The sequence below is a fragment of the Borostomias antarcticus genome, assembly GCF_949987555.1.
Source record: "Borostomias antarcticus genome assembly, chromosome: 12".
NCBI lineage: Eukaryota > Metazoa > Chordata > Actinopteri > Stomiiformes > Stomiidae > Borostomias > Borostomias antarcticus.
The window spans coordinates 6907834-6924259 of record NC_140245.1 but is presented as its reverse complement, the minus strand read 5'-3'; the positions used below and the strand labels follow the sequence as shown (position 1 = coordinate 6924259).

The 16426-nt window shown below is 49.2% G+C and overlaps 2 protein-coding genes across 2 annotated transcripts in view; both read right to left on the bottom strand.

The window, feature by feature from the left end:
• Positions 1-449: 449 nt before the first annotated feature.
• On the bottom strand, positions 450-4264 carry LOC311316413 (uncharacterized protein; the record flags this gene model as incomplete). The annotated part of the gene is made up of 5 exons (XM_084447254.1): positions 450-786; positions 920-1030; positions 1121-1342; positions 3870-4124; positions 4244-4264. The coding sequence occupies 5 exons, from the start codon at positions 4262-4264 to the stop codon at positions 706-708; spliced, it is 690 nt and encodes a 229-aa protein (XP_084303380.1). The 3' UTR covers positions 450-705.
• A 4145-nt stretch (positions 4265-8409) lies between these two features.
• Positions 8410-16426, bottom strand: part of LOC311316412 (adenylate cyclase type 1-like) — a gene marked incomplete at both ends in the record, with an annotated part of 33225 nt that continues 25208 nt past the window's right edge. The window contains 11 exons of the mRNA XM_084447253.1: positions 8410-8778; positions 10133-10257; positions 11025-11139; positions 11296-11394; positions 11497-11643; positions 11754-11870; positions 12497-12623; positions 13325-13587; positions 14290-14379; positions 15319-15403; positions 15572-15669. Coding sequence (XP_084303379.1) covers positions 8410-8778; positions 10133-10257; positions 11025-11139; positions 11296-11394; positions 11497-11643; positions 11754-11870; positions 12497-12623; positions 13325-13587; positions 14290-14379; positions 15319-15403; positions 15572-15669 — 1635 coding nt within the window. The remainder of the gene's footprint in view (positions 8779-10132; positions 10258-11024; positions 11140-11295; positions 11395-11496; positions 11644-11753; positions 11871-12496; positions 12624-13324; positions 13588-14289; positions 14380-15318; positions 15404-15571; positions 15670-16426) is intronic.

Below are 16426 nucleotides of genomic sequence, written 5' to 3'. Positions count from 1 at the left end.
ATATGAAAACATGATAGTTGAAAAAATGTATGTGCCCTCATGAGACATTGTGAGAATTTACAGTTTGAGACACATTCTTGAAGGGATCTTAGCGGTCTAGTTTAGTTAAATGATAGTCCGTTATGCAACGACGGACCCTTACTTGAGGTCTTCGGTGAAGGTCTTTCTTATCTGTCGGTCACACAAACAAACCATTCCCCTCCGTGTTGCATAACAATGACTGGGCTACATATCTGGGCTCATAACATGTTTGTCTGAAGAAGAGTTTTGGTCATTTGCTGGTGTAGTATTAGTTAGTCAACTGCCCCCCCCCCCCTCCACACATGCACACACACACGCACACCTTTGTTCTACATAATGACCCCATGGTGGACTTTTTCCACTGGACACTGGTTTGGCATTGAGTAAAGCCTTTCTATAAATACAATCAAGAGGTTGTGTTAAACATGCTGACTCAAAGAAAAATTTGACCTCAGTATTTGTCTGGTGAACAAAGATTGACCTTGACAAAAAAAAAGTAATGCAAAATAAATTACTTGGATCAGTTTTATTTGTCCACGCTCACTCCGATGAGCCTGCTGGTCACTATAAAATGATCATTAACCCTGACAGGTAAAGATAAGTCTTTGAAAAAACAAAAAAACAGGTCAGGTCACTGTCAATGATGACTCATTCAAGAGGTTAGGTTGTTGTGACACGGGAAACCTACTCGATAACCAGCTCGTGCGTTGTTGCCTCTTCGATGTTGATCATCAGATTAACCAGCCATTGGGGCAGAGGAACATCCTATGGACAAAACCAAGAATATTCAAATCAAAAAATGTAATTCACTCCAAAAAAAAGTCTTGATAATTTGGACAGATTACGGACGTTTTGTTGACCGACGTGACTCGGCTGATCACAGGGTGCAGCACGCTACCTTCCTGCGTCCTCCTCCTCTCCTCCGGGGGCTTCGCGCCGTATCGTCTCCCGAGGTATAGCGCCTCCTCTGTGTGACGGACGTCCACTTCCCCGCTTTAGTCCTCATCGACTTGACCAGAGGAAAACAATGACCACAGTGTGGAGTAAGCTAGGCTACATTACAATGTCTGAAAAGTCAACGGAGGCCCGCTGTCTTTACCTTCCGCCGACCTCCGCTGAGGTGAGCGCCCCAGGCCTCGTCCCCCTCAGACTCTGCTCCCTCTAGCCCGGACGCGGAGGCCCCCGCTGGGCTGACGAGCTGCGCGGCGTCGCCTGCGACCTGGGAGGTGGAGGTGGTGGGAGCCGGGGCGGAGAGCTCCTCCGTCTCCTCCTGAATCGGCGTGACATCCTGTATCTCGAGGAAGTGCAGATGACTCGTAGCCTACGGGTCCACGCGTGCAGTCAGCGTGAAACCGAGAACTCATTATTTCTCGCAGCAAATACGCTGAAACTAGGCTGTAGGCTACTCTGGGGAACTGAAATGCACTTTTATAATTGCCTTGCACACTGAATAATGTTCTGTTGTTGTTGTTGTGTAGCCAGAAAGCAGGTTTAATAAAATCTGAGTTTACCCCTGAACTCTAAATTGAATTAGCCTACCCTGAGATGGGAAACTGAGTTTTCTGTTCCAGAAAAGCGGATCCTGGCTGATCCAAATTACTCAATGAACCCTGCTCAATGAACCCTGAGTAACTCAATGAACCCTGAGGTAGCCTACACTTTGAGTAAGCGCGTGCATGAGGACTGCCATCAAACTGCCAAAGCCACCACTTTGAGCTCCGATAGGATTCTCGTCCTAACCCCACTGGAAACTGTTAACTCTGTTTAAATTGTATAGCCTAATCTTGTATAGGCCTAGTCTTTTCTTTTCCTTATGTAGACTAAGCAGTTTCTTCTGAATTGTTTGAAAAATGTTTGAAAAATGTACAGGCCCGTAGCCAGCCGTGTGGAAGGCTTTTTTTTTCTTCAAAAAGTGGACCTTATCGTATCTATATGTATCGAATGTTTCCCCCCTCATTTTTTTTTTATTTTAAACTTCAGATAGGCTACTTCATTTCCTGCATTATGCACCAATTTATGATGGATTAGCTGGTCTCCTGCTATTTTAACTAGAAAGCTTTTTGATTAACCGAAAATATCCTTCCACTCAACAGCTCCAAATATTGTTAAATTGCTTACAGACCCCCACTCACTCGAGGCCGTTTATGTGTCTCGTGCCTACGAACAGTTGCCGAACAAATGGCGATAACTTGAAAATATATAGTGCTACATATAACATCTTAGATTTAGCCTACATCTTGCAAATCAGCACAATCATGTGAACGTTTCGATGTAGGCTACAATATGTCCGTGTAACATGAAAACCAGTAGACACACGGTAGCATGCTAATAATGTAGCTAACAGCTATATCAACTAGTTAGTTAGGTACTATAACAACCTTACCCGGGATGGCTCTTTTTTTGAACATCTGTACAATATTTTGAGACAAAGATGCCGCCGCTTGTCTCCTTTTTCGAGTCTCTTGCTCTTTTCGACCCATTCTAGCTTGACATTGCTACTGTGCAGAATGCCGTAGGCTACCAGTGCGTTGTGTCACATCTCACACGCTAATTCCTAACGCAATCAATAACAAGATTAGGGATTTGTTTAGAATTATTGGGAATCGTTATAAAGGGACACGCTTATTTAAAAAAAAAAAAAAAAAAAGAAGAAAAAAATAAATACTTAAATTCTGGACCTTTGGTCGTAGCCTACGTGAGGAGGGGTCGTTCTATCCCCAGATCCCCTCCTGGCTACGGGCCTGAAATTGCCTAATGATTATCAGGGAATGATGGCACATACTGTATTGGGGTTTCAAAATCCGATGCTATGAGACTTAATTCGGATTCAACTTTATTCGGGTTCAACATTGATCGGGTAAATGAGGAAATGCGCAGCAGCTTCAAGCTCAGCACTAGGAAAGAGATCGGGAGAAACTCAGGGGTAGTCTACAGAAACCATGCTATTGAGCAGGTTAGGTCCACAAAGTAGCCTAATGGTAGGCTACCTGACCCAGAGTTTGAATCAAAGTTGCAGTTTGGTATATAGCACCATAAACCCAGTTATAAGGTTTCTTCCGATCATATACAACGGATATCAACATTTTAACACTGTGCACTCTTGATTAGTGCGTTGTTCATGTCACAAGTCTCTTGAGATATTAGTGCGTTCATGTCACAAGTCCTGTCAAGTCTCAGCTAACCATATAATGGATCTCTATGGGTATATCCATTGTGTAGGCCTACTTAGCTGTGACATGAGCAATGAACACTAATATCTCAAGACTGCACAATTCATCAATATTTTGATATGGACTGTTGTATATGGTCATAAATAACCTTATAGGGCTTATGATGCTTAAAGGACAATGCTCGTTTTTGACAACCTGGACCGACATATTATAATAAGTTTGACTCACCGAGATCACTTTTGTGTAGTTCGGAGGCCTGTAGAAGAAATTTAAAATCCAGCGCGAGCCAGTATATCCATGTAATGGCGGTGATCGGCCATGAATGGCGGTATTTCTTCTACAGGCCTCCGAACTACACAAAAGTGATCTCGGTGAGTCAAACTTCTTATAATATGTCGTAAATAAGGTCCAGGTTGTCAAAAACGAGCATTGTCCTTTAATACAAACTAATCCTTTAACGTTCCTTCTGGAACAGGTTTGAATTACCTCTCCTTCTGGAATGGAAAAGACAGAGTTTCCCTCATCTCAGGGTTAGCAAACCCTAACCCTTTTCACTAAACCCGCTTCCTGGAATACCCGTTTTAAAACCTTGTTTGGGTAACACTATTAAGCGTTAGTTAACAGATCATAAGGTCAAGATGCCGTCAACTCAGTCAAGGGGTCAGTCACCTACAGTACCTGAAAAAGTGAACTGGATCTCCGACCGGGCCTTCTCACTATTAGCTCCACCTCCTCTCTCTCATCTTCTGTCTCTTCTTCTCCTCCATCTTCCTCTCCTTCAATCTCCTCATACTCTTCTCCTCCATCTTTCTCTCCTTCAATCTCCTCATACTCTCCTCCTCCATCGTCCTCTCCTTCAATCTCCTCATACTCTTCTCCTCCATGATCTTCCTCTCCGTCACCCTCATTGTCATACTCCTGTATGGTAGCTAGCTGTAGAACATCATCCAATTACATTCCTTCAACCAGTTGTCTAGAGGACATGGTGTTTTACATTTCTAAAACCAGAGTGGAAAATCCTTGTTAAGATAAACTTATTGACAAATACTTACACAGTTCCACTGAATATTCATAGTATTGATTTTCTGACTACGGGAGTGCAGTAAATGCTAAAAGTAACCCTACATCAGTTAAACTCTCACTTAGCAAAGTCTGTTTGGTTTGTCTGGTTCACAGCTGTTGCTTATTCACTTGATTGTTCAAGACCTTCACTAACCAGGCTTTTGATTGAAGCCTCGCTAAAACCTCATCTTGCAGGTGTGTGAGGGATGGCTATCCCTGGTTCCTGACTGGTGAAGACTGAAGACATGGCAAGTACAGTACGTTCCAAAGGGTGAGGTGAACTGTACTGCTCAGTCATACTGATGTACATGTGTACTAGCTAATCAAGCCTCCTGATCCAACTCAAATATGCATTAGTGTTTGAGAATGGGCTCACTATCAACACAGTCAAAGTCTCTGCTGTTTCAATATCTCAATACCCCCACATGTTCCCCACTATGCTGTCACCAATACCGCTGTTTGTGGAGTTCACCTTTCCTTGGATTACCTTTGAAAGCGTCCTCCACGTGGGTTATTGTAACCTTGGACAGGAACACAACTTAGGACCCAGAGTAGTAGCTGCTGCCGATCTGGTTACATCACAGGGTCAAAGGATAGGGAATATTTATACAAATCAATACATGATCATTTGTCTGGAGATTGATTATTGCAGATTTGTAATGAAGTTCAGGGGTAGGCTATAGACACAAAAGGTCATGTATGTGAATTTGGTAGATTCTTTGACTTTAGCTACAGAAACCTCGATGACATGGCTTTGATATCCTCTGGCCCAGGTCTGACAAACTGACACAATTCTTCATTCATTCAGCAAACACTCATGCAGAGCAGTTAGCTCATGAAGAGCTACCACAGGGCTTTCAGGCGCAGTCTTGAATGAGCACTAATGAGATCCGCTTTGTCCAAATGAATCAATGATGTGCAACTAGGTTTCTAGTGTTATCACAGTTCACAGTGACAGAGACCTCCGCAGGCACTGCAGAATCACCAGAGCCAGCATTTCCCAGTATAAGACCACACCGACAACAGAATGCATTCAAGGAAGTTTGCTGGACTGATGAACAGAATGAATGGTTGACAATAAATAAATGAATGAATGAGTAAATTAATTAATGAGTGAGTGAGTGAATGAATGAGTGAGTGAATGAATTAATGAGCTGAGGTATCCGGCTAGGAGATGTTGATGTGGCGGATGAGTCCCTCAGGTTATCATCCGGGCTTTCTGGAGCTCAGCAGCAGACCCCCGCATGGTCTGGCCCACCAGAGCAGACGGGCGCTGGAGAGCAGAGGAGGAGATGGGGAGGGAGAGGGATGAGGGAGAACAGGTAGGTTAGGCGCATATTTACTGTTGAGCGCGTTCAGTACAGTAGTCACAGGGTGACAGGTGTGTCAGGTTGAGCTGATTAGGCAGGGTGTGACAGATGCATCCAGTTTGTGTTGATGGGAGTTGTGGTCTCCCCCCGACGACTCCTATAATCGAGCGCATCTGTATTTTCACGTTTCAAACCAGTGTCCCTGGCCCCATCAACAGGTTATTTCACCAGGACTGCATTATCATTATCTTTCATTATGTTGCAGCCATTCCTATATTACCCGCTTTCGATTTGCTGTTCTATATCACCCTCAAACAGTTATATCAAAGAGCTGTTGGGACCGCACTGTCCTCAGCAAAGAGTACCAAAACAGCCTCTATGAACTTGGGCGCCTGGTTGAGCAAACCGCTCTCTGTTGACTTTACAGCTGCAGGACGCCTCCATCAACCCACACACACATCAACGCAAGGAAAACATGAGTCCCTGCTCAATGTCTGGGACATACTGTAATGACATTCTTGACTCTCGGGGTTTATCGGTGGAAATATATGCTTAGTGACATCGCTTAGTCGGGAGAAAGATGGGAGAGTGTTTATTTTTTTAATGGTTCAAGGTCACCGAAGAGAAACACGTGCGTTGCGGCCGGTGGGGGTCCGCTGGCCCGCAGACCAAATAACTACCGAGGACTGTAGGCTGCATATCTAGCTGCTTCGGTTGACGTTTCTCCGTCACTGCCGTGCAGAAGTTCTATCTTCCCTTTGTGTTTGTCCCTCTCTAAATGGTGTTAGGATTTCAGGAATCTGTTCAGGTAAAGAACCCCCCCCCCCCCCCCCCAAACCAAGCACAGGGACAGACAAACTCAACGTGCGATCTGTTGTACATTGTACACCAATAATGCATTTATTACAAAATCTTAGATTACCCAACTTTACACTGTACAAGGTACAACATTTTACAGCTTTTGGCTATTTACAAATGTATGATCAATATGCATATCAAAGTGAGTTGCTAAAAAGGCAGGTTAAGCTTATTAAGTAAGGCAAAAAACTGGAAGTATTTACATTTTTGCAGATCAAGTGGAAGGTCTAATTTGATGGTCAGGATAAAAACAAATCCAGACTGTGCCACATTGTCAACATTGTGACCCAGGGCCTGTCGAGATGAAGAATACTGACGGCTAACAGAATCTGAAACACAGTAGCTTGATGTGTCTGAATGAGAAGCCACTAGATGCACCAATGTTGATCTGGTCGCTGGGTAATGTGTCTGTGGGTTTCCTCAAATTCTTTTACAGTATAAAGCACTATATTCAGCCTGACTGCTTGTATAGCTTGCGTGCTCATGCACTTATCTGTGATCTATCCGTGTGTGTGTGTGTGCGTGTGTGTGAGAGAGAGAGAGAGAGTCCTTTGTGTCAACAGTCCAGGTTTGGCATTAACTAAGCTGCATACGTGCGTCCCGCCCGGTAGAGGGCATTGCTCTATGGGTCAGTACCCCCCCCCCCCCCACACACACACACATCTCTGACCACATCTGGCACATCGTCCCCCCTTCTCCTCCGTAGCCCCCCCACAGCCTGCCGTGTGTGGCGCTAGCTGCAGAACCCCCCCCCCCACCCACACACACACACACACACACACACTCCTTATCAGTTAAAGCAGTGGGGGAATAACAAGCGCGGATCAATACAGATGATCGCCAAGGTCATGGAGGATGTAGCCGTTCATTTGAATGAGTCGTCCGCCCTCATCCATAAAGATGAGGTCCGCGGTCCGCCATTCATCATTCTCGACAGATAAAGGCCTCCTCCTGCGCGTCGCTAGCGCCTGAGAGGCGTCTGCTGGCAAAATGTGCGCGTCGAGGACAAAAGAGCCGACTTCTTCCAGGGTGATGGTGAATAGAAAAGAGCAGTTGTGACTGTGTTCTCCTCCGGACGGCGGTGTTCTGCGAGGCCTCGGTACTAGGCCGCGTCGGCCATCTCTGAGAACGTTAGGCCTAACGCCGTTAGGTCCCAGATTTCTGTGCTTTGGTTTCCTCTCAAGTCGTTTTCTGGCCGGTCGTCCCTCAACGCCGATAACTCTACAAAGTCATGCACTACCGTAGGCCGCTCGAGCCGAAATAGCTCTTCGGACGTATAAAAACAGCGTTTTGTGCCGTTTCGTTGCGCTTCAAGGTTTGACCGCGCACATGCATACATGCACACACCCACATACAAATACAGACGTGCATGCATACGTGCACAGACAGAACGGTGCGTCGGAATGACACGATCTGTGTGAATCGTGGAGGACGAGATGTATCCTTGGCATAATTAGAAATTACAAAAGGAAAACCAGGAGCGGCCTTTGTGCACAGTAGTTCCCTCGGCAGGAAATGTGCATGTGGGGTAACAAGGAGACCAGTGCTACACCCTTCGCTGACCCCACCCCGTCAAGACCTGAGGACACTGTACAGCCACGAGTGCGACGCCGTCTACAGCACCTGGCCTATCAGAGGACAAGGTCGAGCTACTCCCGTAATGTTTCTACCTATCGGATCATCCCAAATGGTGAAGTGTGTGTTTGGTAGTAGAGGGAAGGGGGATTGTTTGGAGATTGAGTCCACTATTCCAGATGAGTATCCAGATGAGTTTTATAGTCCGTGTGTGAGAAAGAGGGGGGCTTTGAGCGTCCGATTCAGAACCGCCTAGCAGTCAAAAGTCAGCTCCCGAAAGGGCACACCCCCGTCCATTACGAAGTGGGCCGTCCCGGTATCCCGGAATCGACCTGGAGAGGGAAGGGTGGACCAGACCGCTGCCGAGGGATGGGGGTGGGGGAGTCGACGGGCAATCTCTCCCCCCGCTTCCCCTACACCACCAAGCCCTTAACCGCCTCCTCCCCCTCCTCCTCCACAGTGGGTGGCGTGCAGGACGAGAGCGGGCTGCCGCCGCCGCCGGCCGTCTGGATGGCGCTCATGGTTGCGCGCACGGTGAAGCTGACCACCGCTGACACGCCGCCGCCCGGCTGGTTGGGGGGCTTGCTGGCCTTGCCGCAGGAGTGCGCCCGGCGCTCCAGGCTGGCGGAGCGCGCCACCGAGGAGGCGGCAGCGGTGGCGGCGCTCTGGACCTTGCCCTCCAGGAAGTAGGTGAGCATCTCGCCCTTGCCCTTCACGCTCACCTTGCCGCGGCACACCAGGTCGTAGTTGCAGCTCAGCATCCGGTACACGTCCTCGGTCACCTGGGAGACACACACGCACATGCACACACACACGCACACACACACACACGCATAATCGCTGTGGCGCAGCTGCTGAACAGATGGTTGTTTACCAAATGCTCATGCGGTGCACGTATTAAAGGAGTAGTAAAGGGAAAAATCATGTTTAGCCCTGTTTTAAGGTTACTTATGATCATATACAATGGTTCAGATCAAAACGTTGACAAAACTAGCACGTTTGAGAAAGTCTGATAATTGCTCTACCACCGTTTAGGCCATACAATGGATGTGGGTGGGCACGTTGAAAAATCATTCAAAAACATGTTAAACTCTCAATTTCAAAGACAAGAAACTCACCGTGGTGTTAGTTGGCGTTCTGACATAATTCACCATAAAGTAAGATTCTAGTTCATCTGGAAGGCTTATTTAAATATTTAGCATAGAACTATTTAGTCGCAGCACATACGTGTGTAAACTTCCGCAAACTAGGTAGCCTAGCAGCATAAACAATAACAATAACTATCAATCAATCAATCAATCAAAGCTTTATTTGTATAGCGCATTTCATACCCAGAGGCAACACAATGCGCTTTACAGAGAACAAGGGAGGTGGGCAGACATCCCACCCCTACATATTCCAGAGGGAAGCAAAAAAACAGTAATCACCCGGGGGCCAGATAAGTGAGCTGTAAAAATTTTTCCCTGACCCCTCTCAACAAGGCGATCGAGCAAGCTCCTGGAGTATGTTTGTCTATTGGCTAAGAACATTTATAGAGCAATAAATAACATTAAATTACATTTTCAGAGTAGGAGAGGCTAATAACATCATAGGAGAGACATGGCAACTACCGTAAGTAGGTCCGCTTCCTGAATCCCCTCTGCGGATTGATCTACACATCTACAACGGTCGCGTCAATACAAGTCAATGGATTTCATAAAATGATCAATAAAACCCTACAGGATTCATACTTGAGGCGAATTTGATGTCAGAACACCAACGGACACCAATTACCCCCTCGGTGAGCTTCTTGTCTTTGAAATCGAGAGTTTAACATGTTTTTGAATGATTTTTCAACGTGCCCACCCACATCCATTGTATGACCTAAACGGTGATAGAACAATTATCAGACTTTCTCAAAAGTGCTAGTTTTGTCAACGTTTTGATCTGAACCATTGTATATGATCATAAGTAACCTTAAAACAGGGCTAAACATGCATTTTCCCTTTACTACTCCTTTAAGGACGGACTCTGCGTGCGGAATCGGCAGGGTGGGCGGTTTATGGCGCACAAGCTTAAGCTGTGCGGGCGCTAGTCACGCAGGGCCCGGGTTCGAGGAGAGGGCCCCGGGTTCGAGGAGAGGGGCCCGCGCGCTACCTGGATCTTGCCGGAGACGCCGGTGCTGTCCATCCTGCTGGCCACGTTCACCGTGTTCCCCCAGATGTCATACTGGGGCCGCCGGGCGCCGATCACACCCGCCACCACCGGACCCACGTTGATGCCTGGGGAGGACCACGTTCCACACACGTTCCACACATGTTCCACACACGTTCCGCCACCCTTAACTCAACGTCTTTCGCGTCTATTGAGACCCTCGTCAAAGAACATTTTCCAAATCTCACAGACAATAGTTTTCTGAATCTGAATGCCATCGTGCGCACATCACAGTCACTCACACACGCACGCACGCACACACACACACACACACACACACACACACACACACACACACACACACACACACCACACTGGCTCACACTCAATCCCATCCTCTGCCTCTAATGCTGGGCTCACACTACAGGATTTTTGGGCTGATTTATCCCTGATTCACCCCTCTCGACAATGGGAGGAGAAATCTGGTCTGGAACGTTGGTCGGTACCGATGTTAGGCCCAGATTATCTTGTAATGTGAGGGGTTTACAGATCTAATCTTAAACCTCCCGATCGGCTCACAAACCCATCAGGACGGCCCCGATAAAATCAAACGTTTGATATATTGATTATTACTTCACTACTTTACAAGAGACGACAGTGGATCGTTGCCGAGTTCCTCCCTTGGGCACGATAATATCCTGTAGTGTGTGATTAGGTGTTATTTTCCAATTTTGTCGTGTGTGCATGTTTGAGATTTGCGAACATCTGTTAAGATTCTCCTCTCCGATGTGTGTGATGCGACCCAAGAGACATTATGTAGTGTGAGCCTGGCATTAGGCCACGTGAACTCAGGATGTCGTAAAAACGACCTCACGGATATACTGACTGTACTTACCCACTCTCAGGACAAAGTCGTTGTAGGACTGGTAGTTGATCTCATCCAGGACGTCGAACATCTCGATGGCAAAGTCCGCCACTGTGCTCAGGTGGTTGTTGATGGATTTTTTGTCCTAGGGAGGAAATATAAACCGGTAATAAGGGACGTCGATAAGACACGGATGAGATGTGTATCATCCATAATCGTGTTTCATCCATAATCGTCTTGATCTATAAACTAACAAACATAGTGGTGCGCTCTGCCGCGCCCACACGGGCCGGACCGCTACCTTGGTTCCGATGGTGGGGACGAGACCCACGGCGGCCATGTACGTGCTGCCGATGGTCTTGATCTTCTCTATGTCCCTGTAGCATTCTTTATCCATGAGCTGAGGAAGGGAGAACAAGATTCACCCACTGAATCGAGCGGCAGGCGGCCGTGACGTCACTTCCTGTGACGGTGTGGTGGCGGCGGCGGGAAATGCGCTGACCTCGTCGAAGTCGGCGATGATCTCGTTGAGCAGACGCAGGCACTCCACCCCCATGTTGTTGCCGTCCAGCTCGATGTAGAAGTCGTTGAAGTTGGGGATGGAGGCGAACAGCACCCCCACCTGGGCGTAGGACTGGTAGTAGAGGTCCTGACCGGGAGACGAGACCGCCGTTAGCTGCGCCGTTAGCAACGCCACGCCACGCTGCACGGGGCGGGGTGTCTCGGGGGCGCGACGCCGGCCCGACGAGAGTCACTCACCATGTTCCTGGGGTTGGACAGGAGGAAGTGTTGGGCCACATGTGCCGGCAGGAGGTTGAAGAGGATCCTCCTGTTGTCCAGTTTGACCTTCTCCATTCCGTCCCTCTCCTCCTCTGCCTGCAAACGCGCACGCGCACACACACACACACACACACGCACACACACACACACACACACACACACACACACACACAGAGTCCCTACAGTGCTCGGGTCTTGAGTTCATCTCTCTCACCACCGGGTGTCAGTAAGAGACTTCGTATGACTGTCTAACTGGAAGTGTCCAGTTAGACACACATCGGTCTGATATCATAGTCATTGATAGCTATACCGTAGCTAATTAAGGGCTATGGCTGTCCACTGTTATCCAACGCTACAGCAGCTAATGGCAGAATCATCAATCGGGTACTTGGCGAAGAGACTGGAACAGCCAAAATAGTGCCCAAATATTGCCTCTGTGAAGGTTCGCTCTTCGCCAACCATGGCAAAACCCTCACATCTGCCAAAAGCCTTGACACCTGCCAAAAGTTTGGGCGCTGGCAGCCGAACACTGAAAAACGACGCCAGCTCTCTAAGCGCAGCCCGATAGTTGGCTGGCCACATAATGGTCCCAGCAGATGGCCGGGTGCTAAAGTCAACTTCTGAAACCTTTTGTCAGCGACGTCATAGGACAACACTTCACAGAGGACGGCGCGAGGCGCACGTGCACACGCGCACTACACACACATGCGCACGAGACAGACCTGTGTGGCCCAGAGGAAGTCCAGGCGCAGTTTGAGGTCCAGCTGTCTGGAGTGGAGGGCCAGGGCGCTGGTGAAGAGCAGCAAGGAGACGATGGGCTCGTAGCCCCGAATGTGGAGGGACCCCCCACTGTGGAACAGACCAACTGAGATGTCAGCAGTTTTACACTGGACCGGACCACACAACGACTAGACTCCGGAGGTGTGGGGGGGGGGGCTGGGGGGGTTGCTGTGGATAGACCCCCCATGGCGCGAGGTCCGACAATGATGTCAGTATTTTTACAGGAGCACGGTGAGACTGCGCCACAGAAATACTGTGATTTAAAAGGGGTCAGCGAAAGCCATGGTTACAATACACGTTAAAGTACATGTTCTCCGCTGCAGGACACAAGCCTCCGTGCGACGCTTCAAAGGGTTCACATGAGAGAGAGAGAGAGAGAGAGAGAGAGAGAGAGCGTGGGCAGAGGCCAAACAAAGACCGGTCCCACGCGCCCCCCCCCCCCGCGGATGTAGGCGCCCCCGGATGACCAGTTTGTTCGAGCGGATTTATTTATTTTGTGCGGGGTTCGGGCGCGCGGTGGCGTCACGGCGGGGCTGACAGCCGCACGGAAGCCCCGCCGCCGCCACCTCGGACGCCAGGTATCTGTGTGTCAGTGCGTGCGCGCGTCTGTGCGTTTGTGTGTGTTTTTGCGGACGTGTAGCTGTAGATGTAGTGTGTATGTGTGTGTGTATGTGTGAGAGCGGGTGTGTGTGCACGTGTAGCTGTGTGCGGGGAGGGGGGAGGGGTCTAAGAACGACGCAGCGGTCGTCGGCGCGCGTGGCTCCACCCACCTGTCCGTGCGGCGGAAGCCGCTGAGCTCCAGCGCCGCCACGTAGACGACGGCGAGCAGCAGCAGCAGCGCCGCCTTGGGCAGCCAGGAGACGCGTAGGAAGAGCGCCAGCGTGAGCGTGCCCGCCACGCACGACAGCAGGGCGTAGGGGGCGCCGTCGCACGGCAGCTCGGCCATGGTGCGGTTGGCGCCGCCGCCCGTGTCGATGATCACGATGGAGCTGTTGCCGCCGGCGCCGCCCCACGGCCACGGCATGCAGCCCACCTGAGGGAGAGAGAGAGAGATAGAGGGAGGGAGAGAGAGAGAGGGAGGGAGGGTGAGAGAGAGAGAGAGGGAGGGAGGGTGAGAGAGAGAGAGGGAGGGAGGGAGAGAGAGAGGGAGGGAGGGAGGGTGAGAGAGAGAGAGGGAGGGAGGGATGGAGTGAGGGAGGGAAGGAGAGAGAGAGAGGGAGGGAAAGAGAGAGGGAGGGGGAGGGAGGGAGAGAGAGAGGGAATGAGGGGGAGAGGGAGAGAGAGAGAGGGAGGGACGGAGTCAGGGAGGGAAAGAGAGAGGGAGGGAGAGAGTGAGGGAGGGAGGGAGTGAGAGAGAGGGAGGGAGGGACAGAGAGAGGGAGGGAAAGGGAGGGGGAGAGAGGGAGGGAGAGAGAAAGAGAGGGAGGGAGAGAGAGAGAGAAGGAGGGCAGGGCACAGAGGGCGGGAAAGGCTCAGCTAACGCTAGCATCGCTAACACTAAAGCGAGGGCCTTGCTAGCCAAAAACGTTACCTATACTAGGCTTCTAGCCTGCTGACATTATGCCAGCATACAGAAATATGAGACCCCGTTCTATTTCATGACTGTAACTTTTCATAACTTTTCAAAAGAGTCTCTTAAAACCCATGCTGTAACTGTGATTGTGTGATTGTAACTGTGAAGTTCTGTCTTCCAACCCCCAGAGGCGTGTTGGCCCACGGCGAGACCCTTACTCACCACGCAGGCCTGGGCCACGGCGTAGATTAAGAGCACTATGAGAACGCACAGGGCAGTACGGATCTGAATGGTCAGGCACCCTGGAAAACACTGAGACAGAGAAAGAGAGGGGAGGGGGAAAGAGAGAGAGAGAGAGAGAGAAGGAGAGACAGAGTGAGAGATTAAGGACAAAAGACAGGAAGACAGGAAGCTTACTAGGCACAATTTGAAATTGAAAAGCCACAAAGCATACATTAATGTAACAGCTGAGGGGTTTGGGGATCTGAAGAAAGTCAAACTGTCAAACTCGACAAAAGCTGAAATAAATTGAACTGCTGTACTTAAAAGTAGAGTTTGAAGACAAAATAAAGTACTAATGCTGTGTTCCAGTTGTAGCGGAGTTTGACGTCAAAAATCGTCATCAAATACGTCACCTGAACCCGGATTTCCGCCATTTTACTCGGGGGCGGGGGGGGGGGGGGGGGGGTTCCGACTACGCTGCTGACGTCAAATCAACATGGCTGCTCCACGAATCAACAATAAGTGAAAGCTGTAATAAGACTGTTTATTGGCCCTTGTTTCTTATTTGTGTCTCATTAAATCAGTTGTACACACAGTACTGTGCAACGTCTATCAATGGACAATGTTGCTACGGTGTTCGTATGCGCAAAAATAGCACATAGTGTGCAGCGTTGCTACCGACTGGTATTGCTAACAATGGCTAACTAGGCTAGAACTACAAAGATAGGGCGAAAGTGGGGTTTTCGCCTTTTGTCTCTGCAATGCTTTTAACTGGGGTATGACGTCACAAACTTGGAAAATCCGATGTTTCCGATGCAACTGGAATGCAGCATGAGATACAGTAATCTAAGCCACTGACCTTAAATGACATAAAAAGGAATCTTATTCTAAACCACAAATGGAAATACTTTAAATATTTGCCTATGTTAGCACTGATTGAGGTACCCTATTAGACCCCGAAGACTAAGTAATATACCTTAGTAATGAAGACTTAGTAGAAACAGTTGATGAAGATTTGTGCTGGTTTACCTGTACTCTAGTGATATGCAGGTACATGATACAAGCTACTAGGAAACAGATGCAGAAGACCAGTAGGACCAGCACTACTGTGCCCCTGAGAGACAGAGAGAGGGAAGCAGGAGGAGAGTTAGTAGCTGACAGCCTTAGAAAAGACTCATCTAACAGGAAGAGAGAGGTAGGGAGGCAGGAAGATTGTGTGTGCGTGTGTGCGCGCGTGTGTGTGCGCGCGCGTGTGTGTGGTGCTGTCAGATCCTGTACATACTGTGGTATGATGAGAAGGTAGACAAGGCCAAACAAGGCAGCTAGGATTAGAGACAGGACCACCGCACTCGTGAAGTACTCATCAGGAAGCTGGTGGTACTGTGAGACAGAGACAGAGAGAGAGAGAGAGGGGGGGGGGGGGGGCGAGACGAAGGGAGAGGGGGGAGAGAGAGAGGGGGGGGCGAGACGAAGGGAGAGGGGGGAGAGAGAGAGAGAGAGAGAGACGGAGAGAGAGGGGGGGAGACGAAGGGAGAGGGGGGAGAGAGAGAGAGAGAGACAGAGAGAGAGGGGGGAGACGAAGGGAGAGGGGGGGGAGAGAGAGAGAGAGAGAGAGGGGGGGGGGGACGAAGGGAGAGGGGGGAGAGAGAGACAGAGAGAGAGGGGGGGGAGACGAAGGGAGAGGGGGGAGAGAGAGAGAGAGACGGAGGGGAGACGAAGGGAGAGGGGGGAGAGAGAGAGACAGAGAGAGAGAGGGGGGGGGGCGAAGGGAGAGGGGGGAGAGAGAGAGAGAGAGAGACAGAGAGAGAGACAGAGACAGAGAGAGAGATGATATGATACAACATGTTTTTGTTATTTAGATCGTTTTATACTTTGGCAATATTTGTGTTTCATGCCAAAAATGTTTGTTGAATTGAATTGAGAGAGAGAGAGAGAGAGAGAGGGGAGGAGAGAGAGAGAGGGAGAGGGAGAGAGAGAGAGAGAGAGGGAGAGAGAGAGAGTCAGGAAGGGAAAGAGAGTCATGTGTAAATAATGAGGTGACATCTGTTCACTTTTGCAGGTGTGGGTATGTTTGTGTGTGTGTGTGTGTGTGTGTGTGTGTGTGTGTGTGTCGCTGCCCATCTTTCGCCGCAGGTTC